The following is a 19604-nucleotide window of genomic DNA, read 5'->3' as shown; positions in this document are numbered from 1 at the left end:
TTTTAATGCAATTTTTTTTGAGAAAGATTTTCCCTGAACTAACACCTGTTGCCAATCCTCCTCATTTTTTGCTTGAGGAGGATCGGCCCTGAACTAACATCTGTGCCAATCCTCCTCCAGCTTTTGTATGTGGGATGCCTCCTCAGCATGAGTGGAGTAGGTCTGCGCCAGGATCTAAACCCGCGAACCTGGGCCGCCGAAGTGGGGCGTGCAGAACTTTAACCACTCAGCTATGAGGCCAGCCCCTTAATGCAATATTTTAAAAGAGAAAATCAATGCAAAAATTTATGACGAACAAAATATTAAAATTTTAAATAAAGACAGGATCAGTAACAGTGCCTTGCCAAGCCATAGTGAAGCTTTAGGCAAAAAGAAAAATCAGTAACATTGATCCTGTCTTTATCGAGAATTTTGATTTTTTGTTTATCACAAAATCTTTTGCATTAATTTTCATTTATTTAAATATTGCATTAGAATATTATTTACCTTGATTACTGAGGGTTTTGGTGCCCCCTTACATTTTGTACCCAAAACACATGCTCCACATCACCTCACCCTCGTCCAGGCCCTGCTAACCAGAACGTCAGCGGTTAGGGTAAAAAGATGGCATATCCCCTCCTCTAAAAACGTTAATTCAGGGGGGGAAATATGGATACTTATGTTGAAGTCCAGTTACCATCATTGGGCAACCAACATCCATAATTTTGGCCCTGGTTTGGCTGAAGTCTCAATTAAAAGGTATTCCCAAAATCCAAAAATAGAAAAGTTGTCCTGTTAATTCTTTCTGAAGGCATCATACTGTCAAAATTCACTGCATTAAAAAAAACACAAAAGCCTGCTTAGAAAAAGTCATCTAGTTCAATTTCTCAAACGGTCCTCCTTCCACGGTAGTTCCCTCTGGCTCTTTCTCGGTTGGTCTTGGCAGGAGAGGGCCTGTGGGGCTTCTTACGGTATTCCACTTTGGTCCATCCTCCTTCGCTGCCTTTGCTCTCCTCTTCACTGGCTCTTGAGTTAGTGTCAGTGTGCAAAGGCATTCCTGGTATGGTCCTGGGTTGATGGCGGTCATTCGGGCTTCTCTTGAAGTCAGGTGACTGGTAACTATTGAGTGCTGACTGAGAAACCCTGTAGAATTTTCCAGAATATCTTTCTCTTGAAGGAGTGGAATGCTGACTTTTTCCACAGTATCTTCCTCTAGGAGAAGAATTGAGTGAGACACTACCACGACCGTATTTGTCCCTGTTTCGACCTGAGTATCGACCCCTCTCTGAAGAGTTGTCAGTAGTGAGACTGGAAAAGCCACTGTCCCTGGAGTTGAGATGTAGGGAAGAGAAGTTTTTGGTCAGTCCGTACTGAGTAGGAGAGGAGCTTCTGGATTGGTTTATAGGTGTAATCTGTTGATACTTAATGGGCACCGGGGTCCGCCTCACAGCAGCAGCGTAGGAATCCTGGTCGTTGAAGTATGGGAAGAATTGCGACCCCAGGATAGGATTGCTCTGGGAGCGCTGTAAAGAGGTGTTGGATGCAATCTGTCGCATCCTGAGAGTATCCAACCACTGGCAATCAGCACCTGCAGAAGAAATGGAAGTGAGCATCTTTTAAGCCACAGCAAAGCTGCATGCCTAATTAATAAGCCTATCCCCAGATAATTCAAGCCTGTTTGGGATGCTGTAAGCTTTCCCATTCATAGAAATTCTAGTCTAGGTATAAGGACATTTCCTTTATTATTATAAACACTTTTTTTAAAAAAAATAAGGGCATTTGCACTTACTGAGTACATGCCCTGTGCTTGGCATTGTTCCATAGGGTTTACTTACATCATCTCATTTAATCCTCCCAATAACCCTCTCAGGTACATACTAATAACCTGACTCTATAAATGAGGAGGCTGCAGCTTGGGAGGTCAAGTAACTTGCCTAGGTTACTCAGCTAATAATCCCAGGTCCCTCTGCACCTAAATCCCATCTTCTTCCCACTTAGCGGTGTTGTTACTTCTAGAAATTGCTGTTTAGGTGTGTTTGGATGGCAGGGGCATGTTTAGTAAACAAAAGTCTTTCTGTCAACCAGCACTTTTAAATCCTCAAGATCCCTAAATGCAGATAAAAGAAATCGGCTTCCAATGGCTGGGACAGCCCGAGACTGTTTGGAAGAAAGACAGTTCATATTTCCAGAGGAGAGATTCCTGAGGTTCAGGAATAAGAAGCATTTTCTGCATGAAAAATGAAGCTTCATGTCAAACAGGAAGAAGTTAAGGTAAAAGTAAACAACAACAAGAACCATTTAGTAAACTATAATTCGGTGACTAAGCAGTTCCCCAGGCCTTGGAACTTTCCTGTCTTCCCCCAGGCCTGACCCATGTTGCCCACAGTCCGGTTCCCTGGTGGTCCTCTCTGAGCTATCCGGCCCTGCTTGTCAGACGGCACTTCTGGAGAGGGACAGAGCGTGCTCCCTTCTCTCTGCCAGCGAGCAGCCCTCATCACTGCTCTGCACAGGTGAGCCACACCTCTGAGGCGAGTGACTCTTCATGGTACAGGTGACCTCTTGCATCCAGACACTCCTCACAGGCTTCATTCAACCACAATGCCACCTTTCCTTCACCCTGACTTCTCTGAAATTTTAGCTTTCAACAGAGCCCTGATTTTGTTTGGTGTCCAACCCCCTCCGTGGAGCCATGTGCGTCGGGGGAAGATGACCACATTCTGGCACCAGGGACAGACTTTCATTAGTCCAAGCCAGACGGAGGGATGGCAGGTTTAGAAATGGGCAAGTTGCTAAGGTCTGGCCAAAGAAACCTGAGGGTTAGTCTGCTGGGGGTTTCTGGGCAGGTCTTTGTCACTCCTAAGCATGAGAACAGGGAGGAGATTGACCTCCCGTTTCCCCTGCACATTGCCTGGTCTTTATGTGATGATGGAAACACAGTGGGGGCAAAGGAGAGAAGGAAACCTTCATTCCCTGTCTTTAGAGTGGTTGAGCTGGCTCATCTTACTGCACCTGGAGCCTGGCCTGCCTCTGGACTGCTCATTTTGGAAGATAATAAATTTTATTATAGTTAAAACCCATGGTTTGAGAACTTTAGAATGCCTCTGAATCACCTGGAGTGCTTATTAAAATGCAGACTGCTGGTTCCCACTGCCAGTTTCTGATTCAGCAGGACTGAATTTGCATTTCTATCAGGTTGCCAGGTGGTCCTGAGGCTGCTGGTCCTGAGACCACACTTTGGTCCATTGGGAGGAAGCCAGCTGAAGTTGGATTTGCTGTTACTTGCATCAGAAAAATATATCCTGATTCAGGCGGTATCCTCTGAGCTTTCACGTGGAAAGGGAAAGAGAAAGACAAGGAGGAAAGAATGGAGGCAAAGTAGCTAAAACTGGAGTAAGCCAAAGGGAGGTCAATTCCTCCTAGCCTGCAACCTCTCCAGTTAAAGTCAACCTTCCAGAAGGAAAGGTTTATCCAGAGCCATTCAAGTGGGAGATCGAAGGGTGCTGACTATACCTGCGTACACTCTTAGAGAAAGAGAAAATAATTTGTTTTCTCCCCAAATATTTAGATTTAAGAGAAGCAGAGGACAACTATTAGATGTCTGCCTGTTGCCCTCTTTTGGGGACGTCTTTAGCCTGTCTCCACACGTGTGGTTACAGTATGCCACACAGTATGTCCTCACCACCAACCTCACCTCATGGGCACTGCCACCCACCACCACCTCCCCCTCTTGATACAGTTAACTGGTCTAGAGGAGAACACTTGAAAAAAATAGCACCGAAAAGTCTTACCCCAGGGAATCCGGAATTAGGACTGATAATGTGCCTATGTATTTGATGATTCTCAAAGTGCTGGAATTTGAACTATATAAAACTTGGAAGTGGGTGGCAGCTGTTTTATGTCATATGGGTTGGGAAACAGAAAACAAACTTTTTTGTGACAACACAGATGGACCTTGAGGGTATTATGCTAAGTGAAATAAGTAAGAGGGGAAAAGCCAAATACTGTATGATTTCACTCATACGTGGAAGATAAAATAACAACAACAAACAAACACATAGATACAGAGAACAGATTGGTGGTTACCAGAGGGGAAAGGGGTCGAGGAAGGCAAAAGGGGCAAACGGGCACATGTATATGGTGACAGATGGCAACTAGACTTTCAGTGGTGAACACGATGTAATCTATACACAAGTTGAAATATAATGATGTACAACTGAAATGTATACGATGTTATAAATCAACGTTACCTCAATAAAAACCAAAATAAAATAGAATTAACAAAAGCAGAAAAAAAAGAAAGAAAACTAATTTTTAGTAAAAGAGAAAAATACAGCAGAAGTGGAAAGAGAAGACTCCCACAGATATCACGAGGGTGTTACAGGGATCAAATGGGATCATGGCTACGAAAGCCCTACAGAAGTAAAATGTGCCCTATAAACATTAATTATTTAGGAGGGCAAAAATTACTATAGTAGGAAGTTCTTAAAGGCATGCCAGTATGCACGCAAGACAAGACTGTTGAATTAGCAAATAAAAGAACTGAAGAGAGTGCCTTCTGAGAGGGAAGCTAGTGAGAATCAACATCTATTATACGGTTAGCCCTGTGCAGAAACAGCACGTTCTAAGAGATGTTTGAAAATGTGTTTGTGGCTGAGAAGACATGGTAAAAACTCAAGCCCAATCTTGATGGTCAGAATGTCTTCTCATGACTGTGAAAGAAAATAACCAAATCAACTGTGTTGACACAGGAAGGCAGGTCCAGCATGCTGTCAAAGAATTTGCTGGTGGGCTTTCAGTACCACTCAGGATTCTGGGCCCCTGGGGTGGTGGACATTTAAAAACATCTGGTCTGCTTGGCAAGCCAGTCCTCACAATGGAGGACATCTAAGCTAGCCTCTCATAACTCCGTGACACTAGCCATCAGGGTACTTTGTTTCCATGCCACCAAAGAACCTCCTGATGTGGCTTCTCAGGTGTATTTTTTTATTGAGAAAGAAAATGCACTGATCAGAAAACACGCGTTTTGGTTTATTTGGCAGGTATATTTCTCATGGTAAAAAGTGAGTTGCATGGGGATTTACGCATCCATCAACCATGTGTTTCCCAGCTTGTCGCAGTCCCGCAGAGTCCAACTGTGGGTGCTGTTAGAGCGGATCTGCGAAGGTGAATGTCAGAACCTCTTCCCTGAAGCTTCTACATAATGGCGATTTAACAGTCAGTCAGCTGGCCTTCCTCTGTGTTACTTCTAAGTTGTTTCTGTATGTCATCTGTAATCACTATCACCGCCAGCCATCATATGTATTTCACATTTTCTCTTTCTTTCCCCTCTCCTTCCCTCTCCCCTCCCCTATCACTCCTATGCTCTGATGTATCCGTGGTGTTCAGGACCCAAGAAGTTGCCCCAGTGTAGCAGTGGCTTCACAGGAATGTTTGCTGGACACAGAAGAAGACTCATATCTTAATCTACAATTTTTGAAATTAAATATATATGTGTATAAATATACATATATATTTTTATTTACCAATATAACATAATTATTAATTTTCATCTTTAATCAGTTTTCCAAATATTGAAATTTATTATAATATGCTCATATTTATAAATCCATAAATACTCCTCTCCATATAATCTGTTTATAAAACCAATATTCTAAAAATAGAAGGACGCATTCTACTAGAAATCCACGTCTATTCCCAGACTGGCACACACCCCTGGTATGAGAATTCTTGGAACCTAGTCTGCACACATCTCACTTACTTGAGTCAGACCTGCTCCGAGGGTTGCCCTCTGAGTTGAGGAACAACGTCTGAATGGCAAGTTGGACGGCTTTCACTTCATCCTGAGGTTTCGTTCTACTCCACTGAATTGAATGGACATGTTTAGTGCTTTTTGGAGCTCTAACATCACTCTGTAAAAAAAGAAAAAAGACAAACCCAGGACCAAACATACACGTTTATAAAATAGGAAGGAAAGAAAACCAGGTTCTCATGTCACTTCAATTTGACTCCTTAGAACACTATCATGCGCATTAGGTGAAATATGTGTACAGTTTGCAGTAGAGATTTAAATATGGTAATTTGACTAAAAGGAAAATTTTAATCACTTTATTCCTTAGTGAATTATAGTAGTAAAAAATGTGGTTGTCTTCTCTCAGCAGTTATTATACTTGGCAAATATCAGCTTAACTCTTTGTTTAATAAGAAATGAAAACCAATTTCTTCTGTTTATAGTACTTGAAAACAGATACTTTGGTGAATAAATAAAAATCTGACCGCTGTTCCGCTCAGGACTACCTCTGCCCATCAGGGTGAGTGTGCGTAGCTTGGTGGGACTAATTACCCCACGGAGGGTGCAGGGGCACAGATGCCACAGCGAGATGGGCTAGAGAGTTAAGAATAAGGATTAGAGAGAGGAGAAGGCACCAGATTGAGACACCCCACCTTCTTGTCCCGAAACCCCTTCATCACCAGGTGTCACAAATCAGATTAAAGAGCCTTTCAGGATTCAATAAGGTTATGAAAATATGTTTTAAAAACCCTGAAGTGACCATTACAGACACAAGTAGCATATCATCATGGAGTCCAAGGAGAAGGAGGGGCAGGAAATGGAGGAAGAGGAAGGGGAAAGAGAAGGAGAAGAAGAAAAGAATTTGGGGTGGTGTGTGTCCAGAACTAAGGCGGGCAGAGATGAAAACTGGCTGTTCCAACTGTCCAGTTACTAAAAAGAGCGCTTTTTACAAGACTGTGTGAAACACCCCATTGGCTTCCTTCCCATTGTGCTTACCGTAAATCCAAACTCCTCACGGTGGCCATGAGGCTCTCTGATCTGGCCCCGCCCACCTCCCTAGGCTTGTCATTGTTCTCTGTGCCTCAGGAACTAGCATCTGACTTTCCTCTGCCATTTCTTGCTGCCTCCTCCCCAGAGACAGGCCTTGGCTGACCACCCAATCTAACATCCCAGTAGCACTATTTTCTAGTTACCACTTCTCATTCTCTGACATTACTTATTTGTCACCTATTAGTTATCTATCTCCCCCCCATTAGGATATCAGCCTCAAGAGAGCACAGATTTAGTCTATCCCAATCACAGCACAGTACCTGTCAATAGGTATTTGCTAAATGAATGAATTTGAATAGCATATTTTTTAAAGTGTAAGTTTTTCTATTTTTCCATATATAAAATACATGGAATATGTTTTTGATGATAGAAAGCACCCCCCCCCCCCCCCCCCCCCCCCCCCCGCCACGTAATAGAAGGTGCGCTCTGTCCTGGTGGAGAATCACTGATGTACCTTTACCCCTAAACCCTTAGCACCAAGAAGGAAAGCTCTGCTTTCATCACTGTTTGGTATCCCCAGTACCGAACACATTACGTACGTGGCATGCAGAAAGTGCTCAACCATTAACTGATGAATGAATGAATCACTACCTCAATCTTTATCCAGGTAAGTGTATCCTAGTCTCTTTCCTTCCCAACACTTTGTTAGAACAATTATTATTATTGATCTTCCCATATTCATGTTGGTTAAATAGTTTCTCTTCCAACAATTTTTAAACAAATAAATCACTACTGAGTAACTGATGGTGAAGCCACCACCAGCCCCTGTCCCAGCTTACCTCGTATGTGACAGTGCATTCTACAGTCTGATCTTCCATTATTCCTACAATCCACCTCTCCATTACAAATGGGGGCTGAAAAACAAAAGTCAGGATGGCGGAGAGCCATTACACAGCCTGACCTGCTACACCGCATGATTCTTGGAGGCCAGTGCCCCATACACAATTGGCAAACAGGACACGATGTCAGATTATCGTGAAAGGCATGTTGGTTCACATGTGACGACTCACAACATGCTAATGTTTGGGGTTTTCGTTTTCATAATACATCCTTTCATATATTTGTAAACAGCTAGCCCCGCTCTCCCACAATCTTCTCTTTTCTCATATATCACTCAATCCTATCAAGTCATTAATTCATGCTAATATTTTTAAGTATCAGCAGAAAGCTTTCTCATAATTAAGAGGAAGTTTTAACAATATAAGAAGACCCAGAAGTGCCTTCCTTGAGTGCAAGCAGTGGTTGGTTTAGTGGCTTCAACACCATTTTGCTTTCCACTACGAAGGGCTATCAGCAAAGCTGTGCGTGCAAATGAAACTGTGGTGACATTTCCCCACTATATTAAAACAAAGGATGAATTAAAAAGACTATGCCTTGGATCCTACTTTAACTCGGATGAAAATGGTGTTTATTAGAAGTGATTCTCCACTCTCTTCCCACCCCTCACCCTTCCTTCCAGGTTTAAGGCTGCAAACGACTGACTGACCGTGAGATGGGTACAAAGCAAATGCAGTAGAGATTTAACTGGGCTTTTTTTTTTTTAATTAGGACTGTTATTGTTTCTGTTGGTGCTATAAAGTTCTGCAGATTTTGAGTGGTCTGCCCCAATCCAGCTTTCCTAAAGGCCCCGTTAATGGAGCTGCATGATTTTGCAGAAGATGCAGTTCCTCAGGAATGCGTATACGGCATCATAGCAGAAACACCTGTATTCGGTTTTACAACTCCACCCTGTTATTTGTGCTGTGAGGAACTTCCTTCTGTCAGCAAGCAATGACTTGGATCTTGCTTCTAAATGACACTGAAGCAATGAACACCTGCAACCCATGACAGCACAGGTATGGAGGAAAGACAAAGTATCTGTCCAGTCTTCAAGACATCAAAACATAGTATGTCCCCACAAAATAAAGGAAAGTTGAAACTAGATCATAACCTTTACAGATAAGTAACCCCACTGAAATAACTCCCAGTTACTCAGGGGACTCCAACAATGAATATCAACTCTATCTACCTGATGAATATACTTGTAAATGAAAAGGACTTGGGTGCTGAGCAATGTTATGCCTGGGAAGGGAACATATTTGCAACTCTAATACTGTGGCTTTGAAGACTCTTTACTTCCCCACTTGTGAATGTCCCCTGCTTCTTCTTTGCTACCAGCCCCATCTTCTTCAATGAAACCAAATACACCATTAATAGTGTACTAGAGTTAATGGCTTATGTGAAGTTTAGGGTGACTGTCCTATTGACATCGTGGTTATTTACTTGAGTTGTTGACCTTCCACAACTGAAGTCTCATATGTATTTTTTCAGTATGATTGGAACAGAATTGACTTTTTTTCCATTTTGAGGAGAAGCTAAGCATTTCTCTAACTCTTTCTTCAGTGTTTTAATGGACATGCTTCTACCATTGACCTGAAAGTAGCAACATGTCCTCTGGCCACTCCAGGAATTCAGAGGCGTGACCTCAAGGAAGCCATCAAGACTTCAACATGTGCCTCATGGATAACCTTATCTCAGTCCTTCAAGAAATTGAACACAACCAACGAAGCCTTCCTCCTTACAAATTTTTCAAAGTTTAAAATGACCCAAAATTCGAGGTAAATATTCTCATCCTTAGCATTTTCTTTCCTTTAATAAATGACAGACTAAGCATAAAAGAAATATGGAAGAAAATAAAAAAAATTAAACGACACTTTTTCTGTAGTACTTTTTAGTTCACACAACATGAGAGGAATTTTAACAAAAAACTATTATGATCTCAATCTGCTAAATAAAATGTGCCTTCCAACAGCCAGTTTGAGGCTGAGCTGATGTGAACACCGACAAGCACAAAAGCACACTGCTGGGGTATTTTAATGTCTTTGTTTGATATCCGTGAATTCAAAAAAGCTTTTAAGCCATAAATAGAACCCTACCTTTGTCATCTTTAACATCTCCACATCAGGTAGGTTAGTGTTGAATGTCACATCTTTGATGTAGGTTATTGCAACTTCATCCCCATCCATCTCCATATACATTTTCCACTTACAATCCTGGAATTAAAAGCAAAATTGTAGAATTTGAGACAGCGAAACAAATTTTTTTAGTCTCAATGTTTTATAACACATGAAGTATTCTAAATGAAGTATTATTGCAGTGGGTTTTTTTTTTTCCTTTTTTCAATAAAAGGACACAAAATTAGATCTCTTTATGTATCTAAATAACTCCCAGTTAGCGCAGTCTTCAGACATAAGTGATCAGTTTAAGTGTTCTATTATAGGCCTTGCAAACTCAAACTCCGAAAGGGGCCAGGCAGATACTAAAAAGGAGAAAAGCCAGGCAGTTTCATTACAGAGCCGTAAATTGTAATCTTTCAAAATAGACATGCTTAATTTACACATTAAACATTGTAGAAAGATTTTTTCAATGACACAAAGAAATACGGTCTTCTCACTTTTTTTGAAATATAAGGCCCTCTTGACCTACCTTTCACTTTTCCAGTATTGATAATGACATGGGTTCAAGAAATAGCTCACTTTCCTCTTAACAGGAAGGAAAACGACACTGCAAATGTGAATGTATGGCAATTGATAATTGGCTTAAGTACTGGGGAGTTATGGGGAGAGTACTGGGGACTCTGGAGATCTAAAGGGTAACGGACCTAAAGGGACAGCCACCATTCAGCTTCTGTTGATTGTACCCATGTGGGAATATGAGCCCAGTCTTGCTAGGTCCTTTAATGTTTCATGAAAAGCTGGATATCTGGATTCTTATGTGAAACTTTTTGATTTTTTAAACAATGGCACGCTAATTAAATTTTCAGTGAAACCACCATGTAATAAAAAAGTGCTCTACACCATTAGTCATCAGGGGGATGTCAATTAAAACCAAAATGAGATACCACTCTATGCCCATCAGATGGCTAAGGCTGATAACATCAAATGTTGGCCAGGATTTGGAGCCACTGGATTGTTGGTGGGAGTGTAAATAGTACAATCGCTTTGGGAAAACTTTTGACAATTGATTATAAAACTAAACATACACCTATTCCTAGGTATTTACCCAAGAGAAATGAAAAAAAGACTTATACAGAAATGTTTGTAGCAGATTTATCATATTAGCCAAAAAACTGGAAACAGGCCAAGAGTTCATCAACAGAATGGAAGAACTGTGGTGTATTCATAGAATGGAATGTCAGTCAGCAATAAAAAGGAAAAAATTAGTGATGCATGCAGCAACATGGATAAACTCACAAAAAAGAACAATCTAAGGATTCCATTTATATGATATTCTAGAACAGACAAAACTAATCGATGGTGGAAAAAATTCAGAAGAGTGGTTGCTTCTGCCGATGGGGATTGACTGGGAAGGGGCGTGAGGGGACTTTCTGGGAGTGCTAATCCTCTATTGGTAGGTAGGGGTTTGGGTTACACAGGTGTATGCATTTGTCAAGACTCAGCGAATGTATGCTGAGATGTGTGCATTTCTTACTGAACTCTAACACACTGAAGTATTCAGGAGGAAGTGTACTGATGTCTGCAAATGACTTTGAAATGCATAAAAAAACAGGGATTGATAGATGGCTAATGGGCTACATAGATGGACAGATATGTGATAAGGCAAGTAGAGCAAATATTAATGGTCAAACCCAGGAGGTGAGTATACGAGGGTTCACTCTAAAATTTTTTAACTTTGCTGTATGAAAAATTTAATAATAAAAATGTTGAGGGATAAACACTGTGTTTACAATTAAAAGGAAAAAGAAAGGCAGGTCTTTGTACCAAATTTGACCCTTGGACCATAAATTCACCTTCTCTCTTACGTTATTTGAAGAATGAAGGATGTTGAGAGATTAAATAATGTACTGAGCACCTACATGCAGAAACTAGAAAATGCTGTCATAGGAGGGGACCTGGAACGCTTCCTGAGCAAGCTCAGACAAAATTATTATGGAAGAGCACTAACAAAGAGGCTGTTGAAAACCTGTTGGCTGCAACAGGAAGCTGGGGGAGCCTGATGTCTTAGGAGGGCGTCATGACGAACTGTAGAACCAGGCAGGGCCCATGCCTGAGGGGACTGACCCTCTTCGCCCAGCCACATTCCCAAGACAGAGAGCCAATTAGTGAGGAAAAGGTCTATTCAATAAGGTGAAAACCTAGCTCTTGGCTAACGGAAGTCAAATTAGTGGCTCAGAACTGACAAATCTCTCAGTATTTCTTTGTTTGGCAGCCACTGCTACCCTGGCAACATGGGCCTGAGATAACTGGGCAGGATAACGACCGTTTGGAGTCACGATTGCTCTTCTCCGAAACTGCAAGAGCCTCCTCAAGGCAGCGGCTGGAATAAAAAACCTTAGAAAACACGAGTTTACTTAGTTCTGTTTCTTTGGCCTGTCAAGTTTTAGAATTAAGTTAGTCAAAAGAACAGTTAAAAGACCTTGAGCATTGGGCATATGCCTGATTCCCTCTGCTTTGCTCTCCCATCTCACAACGCTGAGCTCTCCTCCATGACCTCACGTCCTGGAAGCAGACCCTCCTATGCGCATGCTCAGATGCGATCTGGTGCACGTGCTCGGAGCAGCTACGCTGCGCATGCTCAGAGGAGCTCTATGTTGAGAAGGGGCTGCTGCAGGAGAGAATTCACGCCTGTGGAGTGCTTACTGGGCTCTGGGCATGTTGCTGGGTACTTCCACTATGCTATTTTATTTGATATTCATAATAAACTTGCAAGTTATGTTTATTTTTCTCATTAGGAGAGTGAGAAAAATGAAGCTCAGATGGATTAAGGAATTTTCCTAGGGTTTCTGGCCAATAAGTGGTGGAGGTGGGATTGTACAGCAGAAGGCTGCCTGGCTCCAAAGTTGGAGGAGATACCAATCAGGAAGGGAGATTGGGAGGGGTGGCAGGATGGACTCACTGGATGGTTTTTAGAGCTCCATAATGGGACCAGCTATTGACAACAGGCAGGAGGGAGAAGGGCCAGAGAAGATTTTGCTCCTATAACCAAAAATCAAGTGGCCAAAGGTCGTCTCCTGCAGCAACTGCTTCTTTGTTCCCCAAAGTTCAACTTGGAGAAACAAGTATATACATGATAGGGTTACAGACCTTTTACTTTTTTTTTTTTTTTTTTGAGGAAGATTAGCCCTGAGCTAACATCTGCCACCAATCCTCCTCTTTTTGCTGAGGAAGACTGGCCCTGAGCTAACATCCGTGGCCATATTCCTCTGCCTTATATGTGGGATGCCTGCCACAGCATGGCTTGCCAAGCGGTGCGTAGGTCCACACCTGGGATCCAAACGGGTGAACCCTGGGTCACCAAAGCAGAACGTGTGAACTTAATTGCTGTGCCACTGGGCTGGCCCCCAGACCTTTTACTTTTTAAATTCTCTTTTTCTCTTATCTGAAAGAAATCCTTTTACCTGAACCATAAAAGAAGATAGCTATAGAAGCAATAAAACCATAATCAAAGAAGTTATAAGACAAAGGGGGCATTATCCATTCATTAAAACGTAGGTACTGGTTGTTACAAAGCTGAGTGAGAAAGAGAATATGCAGCGTTCACCTAAATTGTTAACTTAATCTGTCAATGCCCTGACATACCTCCTAGGAATTTTCAGGGCATCTATGATTTCATTGTTGCCTAGTTAACAAAAGTAATCCACAAATAAAGTCATGGAATTCTTTAAATTCTGCTCAACTTCAAATTACCCTGAGGTGACACCCTGGCGTTTTTGCTACACAAGGAGTCATAAGTTGTCAGTGGGCATCGTTCACAACTACCAGGATTTAAACAAGTTATTGAAATCCTCAGGACCCAACTGCAGATGGGTAACGAGTTCCTAACCAACTGATCATTGGAAAGATTTTCATAACAAAGAAGTTGAATTAAATCATCAATAATATCACTAAAAGTAACAACTGCACATGTTTATGAGCCTCACATAAAATTTTACATCCACAATTGTACCTTTTCAGTTTCTTGGTAGGATGAGGACCAGGTAGTGGGAATGTGGGCTCTGATTTAAAAACCATTTACTTTTCCCAGGGTGAACTATTGATCTTGGCTTGATATGAGTGACAGAAATGTGGGTATTGATTTTTGAATCGGAAACATTCAAGAGTCACTTTGGATGTCTGTGACCAATTCTCAATCCTGATGGGCAGAATTCAAAAGCAGACAACTCTGTATTCTGAGAGTTCATGGCGGCCTCAAAGGATTCTTTTTCCAAAACCGCTTCACCCCTGGCAGTCTGAAAGGGCCCTGTCATTCCCTCATTTGGCTTAAGGCACTGATGAGTCCTGTAAAATGAAAACAATATAGACAAGGAGCACACATTAAGCCATTACTGGGGGAGCAGCAGGGGGCGAGGGAAAGATCACAAGTTTAAGGTCCAACTGCCCGAGCTTGAATCTCAGTTTTCTCTTTCCCCTCAACCTCAGCCAAGTTATGTAACCTGCCTGAACCTCATTGTTCCTTCTTCACGAATGGGTTGTTGTGTTGTGTGAGGATTAAATGAGATAACGTAAATAAAGTACCCAGCTCTGTGCCAGAGTCAAATTAGGAGCTCAAAAAGGAGAAATTATTATTGTTACCAATACTGGTCACCAACACAGCTCCCATTAGACTAAGGGCCCATCATCTAGCAGCGATCCAAGGAATGGGTCAGAAGGTGAGGGAGCTCTGACAGGCAGGAAGGTACAAAGAGTATCTAGAGTAGGATCTGGCCAGAGCAGGCAGTCTGCGTCAGAGCATCTCACGTGGCAGGAGTTTGGGGATCCAGAGGGCACTGAATAACTCTGGTGCCAGGGAATGACCAGGGTTGATAAAAAGAAGGTGCAGCCAAGTGGCAACATAACAACAACTGGTTTTATGAAATAAATAGAAGGAATAAACTTGTATCTTCTTACATAGATGGATTACCTAACACCAATTCTGCCCTTTCCTGCTTCCACAGATCCTGATGCGGCCCTACCAATAGGAACCATCAGAAGTCTGGAGATACAATGGCTATGAAATGTGACTGACAGCCAGAAAGCCTTGTCTTGGATGAGGAAACTGAAGCATAGAGAGATGAGGTAATTTGATCAAGATCACACAGCATGTGGTGGAGTTCAGAACTGAATCAAGGTGGTCCATTCGTGCTATGAAGAGCAGGGTCCCCACAGTCTTTTCTGAATCCTGAACTGTTCCTTGTTATGGGTTAACAAAAGAATTACACTACAGAGAAGTCCCATCTTCCAAAGTCAGCAAATGGTCCAAATTATCTTGGTGAATTCCTTTATATGTCTCCATGGCAGAGATTGAAATACTGAGTCTCTAACAAGTCCAACATAGCCAATCTTTCCCTCCTTTGTTGAAAAAGATCATTGTTAAATCATATGGCTCACACTTTCTGTATGCTCCTTTTCTTGACTGATCTGGCCAGGATCTGGAATCACAAACACTTTCCTCTGGCCCTGGCTTAGGCTTTGTGGCTAGGCACAACTTCCACTTTCCAAACGAGAAACAGCCCGCTCCCACCTAGTTGTGCAAGCAAATCATAGGACAGGTCCTGACTACCACGGGTTTTTATTTCATAACTAGATTCTCACCCAGGAGGACATTCCCACTGTTCAAATTTGTATCTTGAGGCACATTTCTAGGGTGTGCAATTACTAATCAATAAGCAAAAGCCACTGACACAGGAGCAGAGCGGGTCACTGGAAAGTTCTTTGTTAGAGCTTTGAAAAGCAAAAAACAGTTATCCAAACCTTACTACTAGCAATTCTGCCTCTCAGTGCAAATCTATAAGAAACGGATGGAGGGGCCGGCCCGGTGGCACAGTAGTTAAGTGAGCACATTCCACTTCGGTGGCCCGGGGTTCACCGGTTCGGATCCCAGGTGTGGACATGGCACCGATTGGCAGAAGCCATGCTGTGGTATGCATTCCACTTATAAAGTAGAGGAAGATGGGCATGGATGTTAGCTCAGGGCCAGTCTTCCTCAGCAAAAAGAGGAGGATTGGCAGCAGTTAGCTCAGGGCTAATCTTCCTCAAAAAAAAAAAAAAAAAAAAGAAATGGATGGAATTGTACTGGGGAGAGGGGAATTTTTGCATTTGAAAGTGAGGAAAACAACAATTCTGTTGGGTGCCCAGGATATGTACTTTCTATCTGGGCAGCCACAGAAATACCTGGATAATTTTAGGAGCAAGTGTGTGGTTAATGGAGGGTGAGAAGGCATTCCTGTGATCTGCTCCAGCATCGCCAATTATGTGAAAAAATTTTCTGAATTAAGATTACCAGCCAACTAAAACAGAAACTGTTAACACTGTGAAGATAAAATCCTAAACAACACTCAGTTAATGCTAAATTAAGTATCTCTTTGTGAGAAATCACTATTACATTCTTTGCAAGCTGTTTAAAATTCTTTGGAGTTCTGAGCTGATACAAGTGACACCAAACATAGATATCCTGTCTCCCTTCTGCAAAAAGGATGGAAGAGAGGAAAGAGGGAAGGAAGGGAAGGAGAGAGAGAGGGAATAAAAAGAAATAATCAAGACAGAGGTAAATTTTCCAAATAGAAAAACAGATTGAAGGTAGCACAGAAATTAAACTTTAAATATCATTTTAAGTTCTGGGCAATTCAGAGACAACAATCTCTGCCTGTCTACTTTTTTTCCTACCAAAGTTCATTGCAAATATGAACACTACAGATAAATCTTTAAAAATCTAGGGCTAAGCTTATTCAGGACATTTCAGAGGGAAAAACCCCCAGATTAGGCTTTCAAGCTCCTACACAACACCTTTACCTGAAGGCTGCAGACAAAACTTTTTTTGAGGTATAATTTGGATATAATAAAATGCACAGATTTTTAAGCGCACAGTTCAGTGAATTTTGACAAATGTATATACCAGCGTAACCACCCAAACAAGCAAGATATTTCCACTACTTTAGAAAGTTCCTTCCTCCTCTTTCCCAGTTGATCTCCCTGCACAACCAGAGGCACCCACGGTTCCAATGTCCATGACCATAGATTAATTTTGCCTGCTCTAGAACTTCACAGAATTGGAATTTTACAGCAGGTGTTTGTGTATGTTCAGCTCCTTTCACTCAGCATAATGTTTTTGAGATTAATCCACATTACTTAATGCTCACAGCCTTACCCTGTTATGGATAGCACTGGCCCCATCTTACAGATGAGCAGACTGAGGCTCGGCAAATGTTGAGATTTGCAGCCAGTTCACTTAGCTGCGCTGGGACTGGAATTTAAACCCTGGGCGTGCCCAGTCTACTGAGAGAGACACTAGTTTTCAAAATGCCCAGCACCACCCTACCCCATGAATAGAGAAAAGGGAAAATCACCAGAGAACCTCAGGATTCTAGCATAGAGGCCCCTCCACCTCAAAATGGCCTGTACTGAGGAAACATTTTAAAATACGAAATAGAGGTCGGAATAAACTTTTTAAGATTGAAGAGGGGGAAAAGAGGGACACAGTCTCATACCAGGCGACTGTTGTGAAATGTAAGAAGTAACGCGAGATGAAATAAAAGTACGATAGAAACGCTGGTCATGCTGGTATTCAAACTAGTAAGATGTTGATTTAGGCCTCCGAAGGCTCCTTTGCGTGCGTTGCTATTATCTAGCTCAAGCTGCTGGAACCTGCTGTTTTAAAGGCAGGAGAGTGGAACATCCCGTGACAGCACCTGGGTTATTTATCATTATGTCTAACCCCGCTACACTCTATTTTATTATGCTGCCTTTAAAAGGAAGATAATGCAAGTATGGTTAATTTGCTTCTCTTCTTTATCTACACAGTGTCGTGACCCATCGCGGCTTTGTCCCGTGAGATTTGTTTTTCAACCAAAAAGAAATCCACAAGAAACTCTCCCTAAAAATTCCATTAATAACCTCTTTCAGCGCATATAGGTTGCAGGGTCTGGAACTAAGAATGTTTTAATCTCTTCAGCAAAACAATGTCTCATAATGATGTACAGGACTATTGCTGTACTGATGAAGAATCATACATAATTCAGCACCTTTCACTTGGCACCACTGTGATGTCCTCATTAGCCGTGGCTCACAGTGTCTGTCAGATGGTGTCCATGCGAACGCAGGCATTATATTGTCTTTGAGATGTGCAGCTGCTTCCGTGACACTGCCAGTATATAAAAACATGACGCCAGTTTGTTTTATTTAGTGCTAAACCTTCCAGTTTGTAAAAACAAGGCTGACACAGAGCCTGACATGAGGCAGTGAAAATAATTAGCTCTCATTTTCTCAGCCTCCTATTTCCTTCTCCTGCTGTGTTCTCTTTCCACTAAACCACCACATGTCAGTCGAAATGGGAGGCAATTAGTGGGCTCATTTCAGTCCCCACAACTGTGCTGAAAAGAAAGTATTTATGATGGCACAATGAACAGCTGAAAGATTAAATAACATTTGCCTTTTGAAAAGAAAATGACTTCTAGCTAAATGGGCAATTTTTGATTATTCTCAAACAAGCTTAGAGTAGTTGGTTTTTAAAATACAAGAAAGGAAAATGAGTCATTTTTAGGTGAAAGAATCAAATAAAACTTGACACAGTAATGCAAATAACTGATGTTTTATTGCAAAATATGTAAATGCGTTATACCCTTAACAATGGCTTGTGTCTAAGGTCAGGGCAGATTGGTGCCAACGAGACACCAGTGGAGATAAGGTTGTTATGTTGCCTTTTTTGGGGTTGTTATTTGAGTTATGTATGAAAAAGGGACTTTAGGGATGATGTTAAAATAAAGTGCAACAAATCAAGTGAGACACACTTTCGTGTGATGCGTTACACCCTTGACTACCTGAGATGGTTCAGGTGTTAGCTGACATGTCTGGAAAGTGCTTCTTCATTTCTTTAAAACTGCATTTGAAATTGGAAGGTACTAGGTATTCATCCTGGTAAAAAAGAATAGTAAGTCTTGCTATTGATTTCCAAATAACCACGAACCTATTCTATCACAGACTGGGCTTCTTAACCAATAGGGAAGGTGGTTTGGCTTGCCGAATTACTGCTTACAATTTTTCTAATACTGAGAAATGGGCTGCAAATAAACTTTTACCCAGGACCCTCAAAATATGAAAACAGCTCTTGTACCTACTAAGTTCTCCTCCCACCTCCCATGTCTCCAAGAAATATGATTTTTGAAAAAAGACTGCCTAGTTAGTAGGCACTGTTTACCAGGTAAGCTGTTTCAGTCCAAATCCTAATGTCCAGGATTGATATGGCATCAAACATTGCTTTTCTAACATAGTGATTTTAATTTCATTTCAAATAATCTGTCCCTTTTATAATTAATTATTCTCAAGACCTAATTTTTGGTTCAGAAAACACAAGTCACTGTGGGTTATCAAGGTCTTCTCTCTGCAAAACTCACAGTGATCCCCAGAGGCTTGCAAAAATCTGTTTCTAAAAGCAACCATCTTTTCTATTATTATCAACAACTGTGCCTGTCATCATGGAGTCAACAACTATGACTGTTCCAACATTTTTAAAAGACAGTCACAAATTTAAATTTTGTTTCTCTATTTCATAAGTATATTCTTACTTTTTATAAACTCAAATCCTAATTTTTGATTCATACGATATGGTCAGTGTGTCTATACGAGCCAGTGGTGACCCAAGGAGATCTAAGCCAACAATGGATGCATTGGGAGACTGGAGCTCTCTTTGAGCTGACTACACGTATCATAATAGCTGGAAACTAGCAGTAATGTGTTTAGAACTTATTCAAACCTATGTTTTATCATGTATACTTCGTCACTCTCCATTGTTTTAAAAGGAATTCATAATCTTGATT

General features: G+C 41.5%; 1 protein-coding gene across 2 annotated transcripts in view; it reads right to left on the bottom strand.

The window, feature by feature from the left end:
• Positions 1-241: 241 nt before the first annotated feature.
• Positions 242-19604, bottom strand: part of MAP3K20 (mitogen-activated protein kinase kinase kinase 20) — a 167095-nt gene continuing 147732 nt past the window's right edge. For both annotated transcript variants that reach the window (XM_046659428.1, XM_046659429.1), the window contains exons 17-20: positions 9733-9849; positions 7597-7671; positions 5738-5888; positions 242-1567 (exon numbers count right to left, since the gene is read on the bottom strand). In XM_046659428.1, the coding sequence (XP_046515384.1) occupies positions 867-1567; positions 5738-5888; positions 7597-7671; positions 9733-9849 (1044 nt within the window). In that variant the 3' untranslated portion in view covers positions 242-866. The remainder of the gene's footprint in view (positions 1568-5737; positions 5889-7596; positions 7672-9732; positions 9850-19604) is intronic.

This window comes from Equus quagga, chromosome 4 (genome assembly GCF_021613505.1).
Source record: "Equus quagga isolate Etosha38 chromosome 4, UCLA_HA_Equagga_1.0, whole genome shotgun sequence".
Classification (NCBI taxonomy): Eukaryota; Metazoa; Chordata; class Mammalia; order Perissodactyla; family Equidae; genus Equus; species Equus quagga.
The sequence above is the reverse complement of the archived record's forward strand: the minus strand, read 5'-3'. Positions and strand labels throughout refer to the sequence as shown.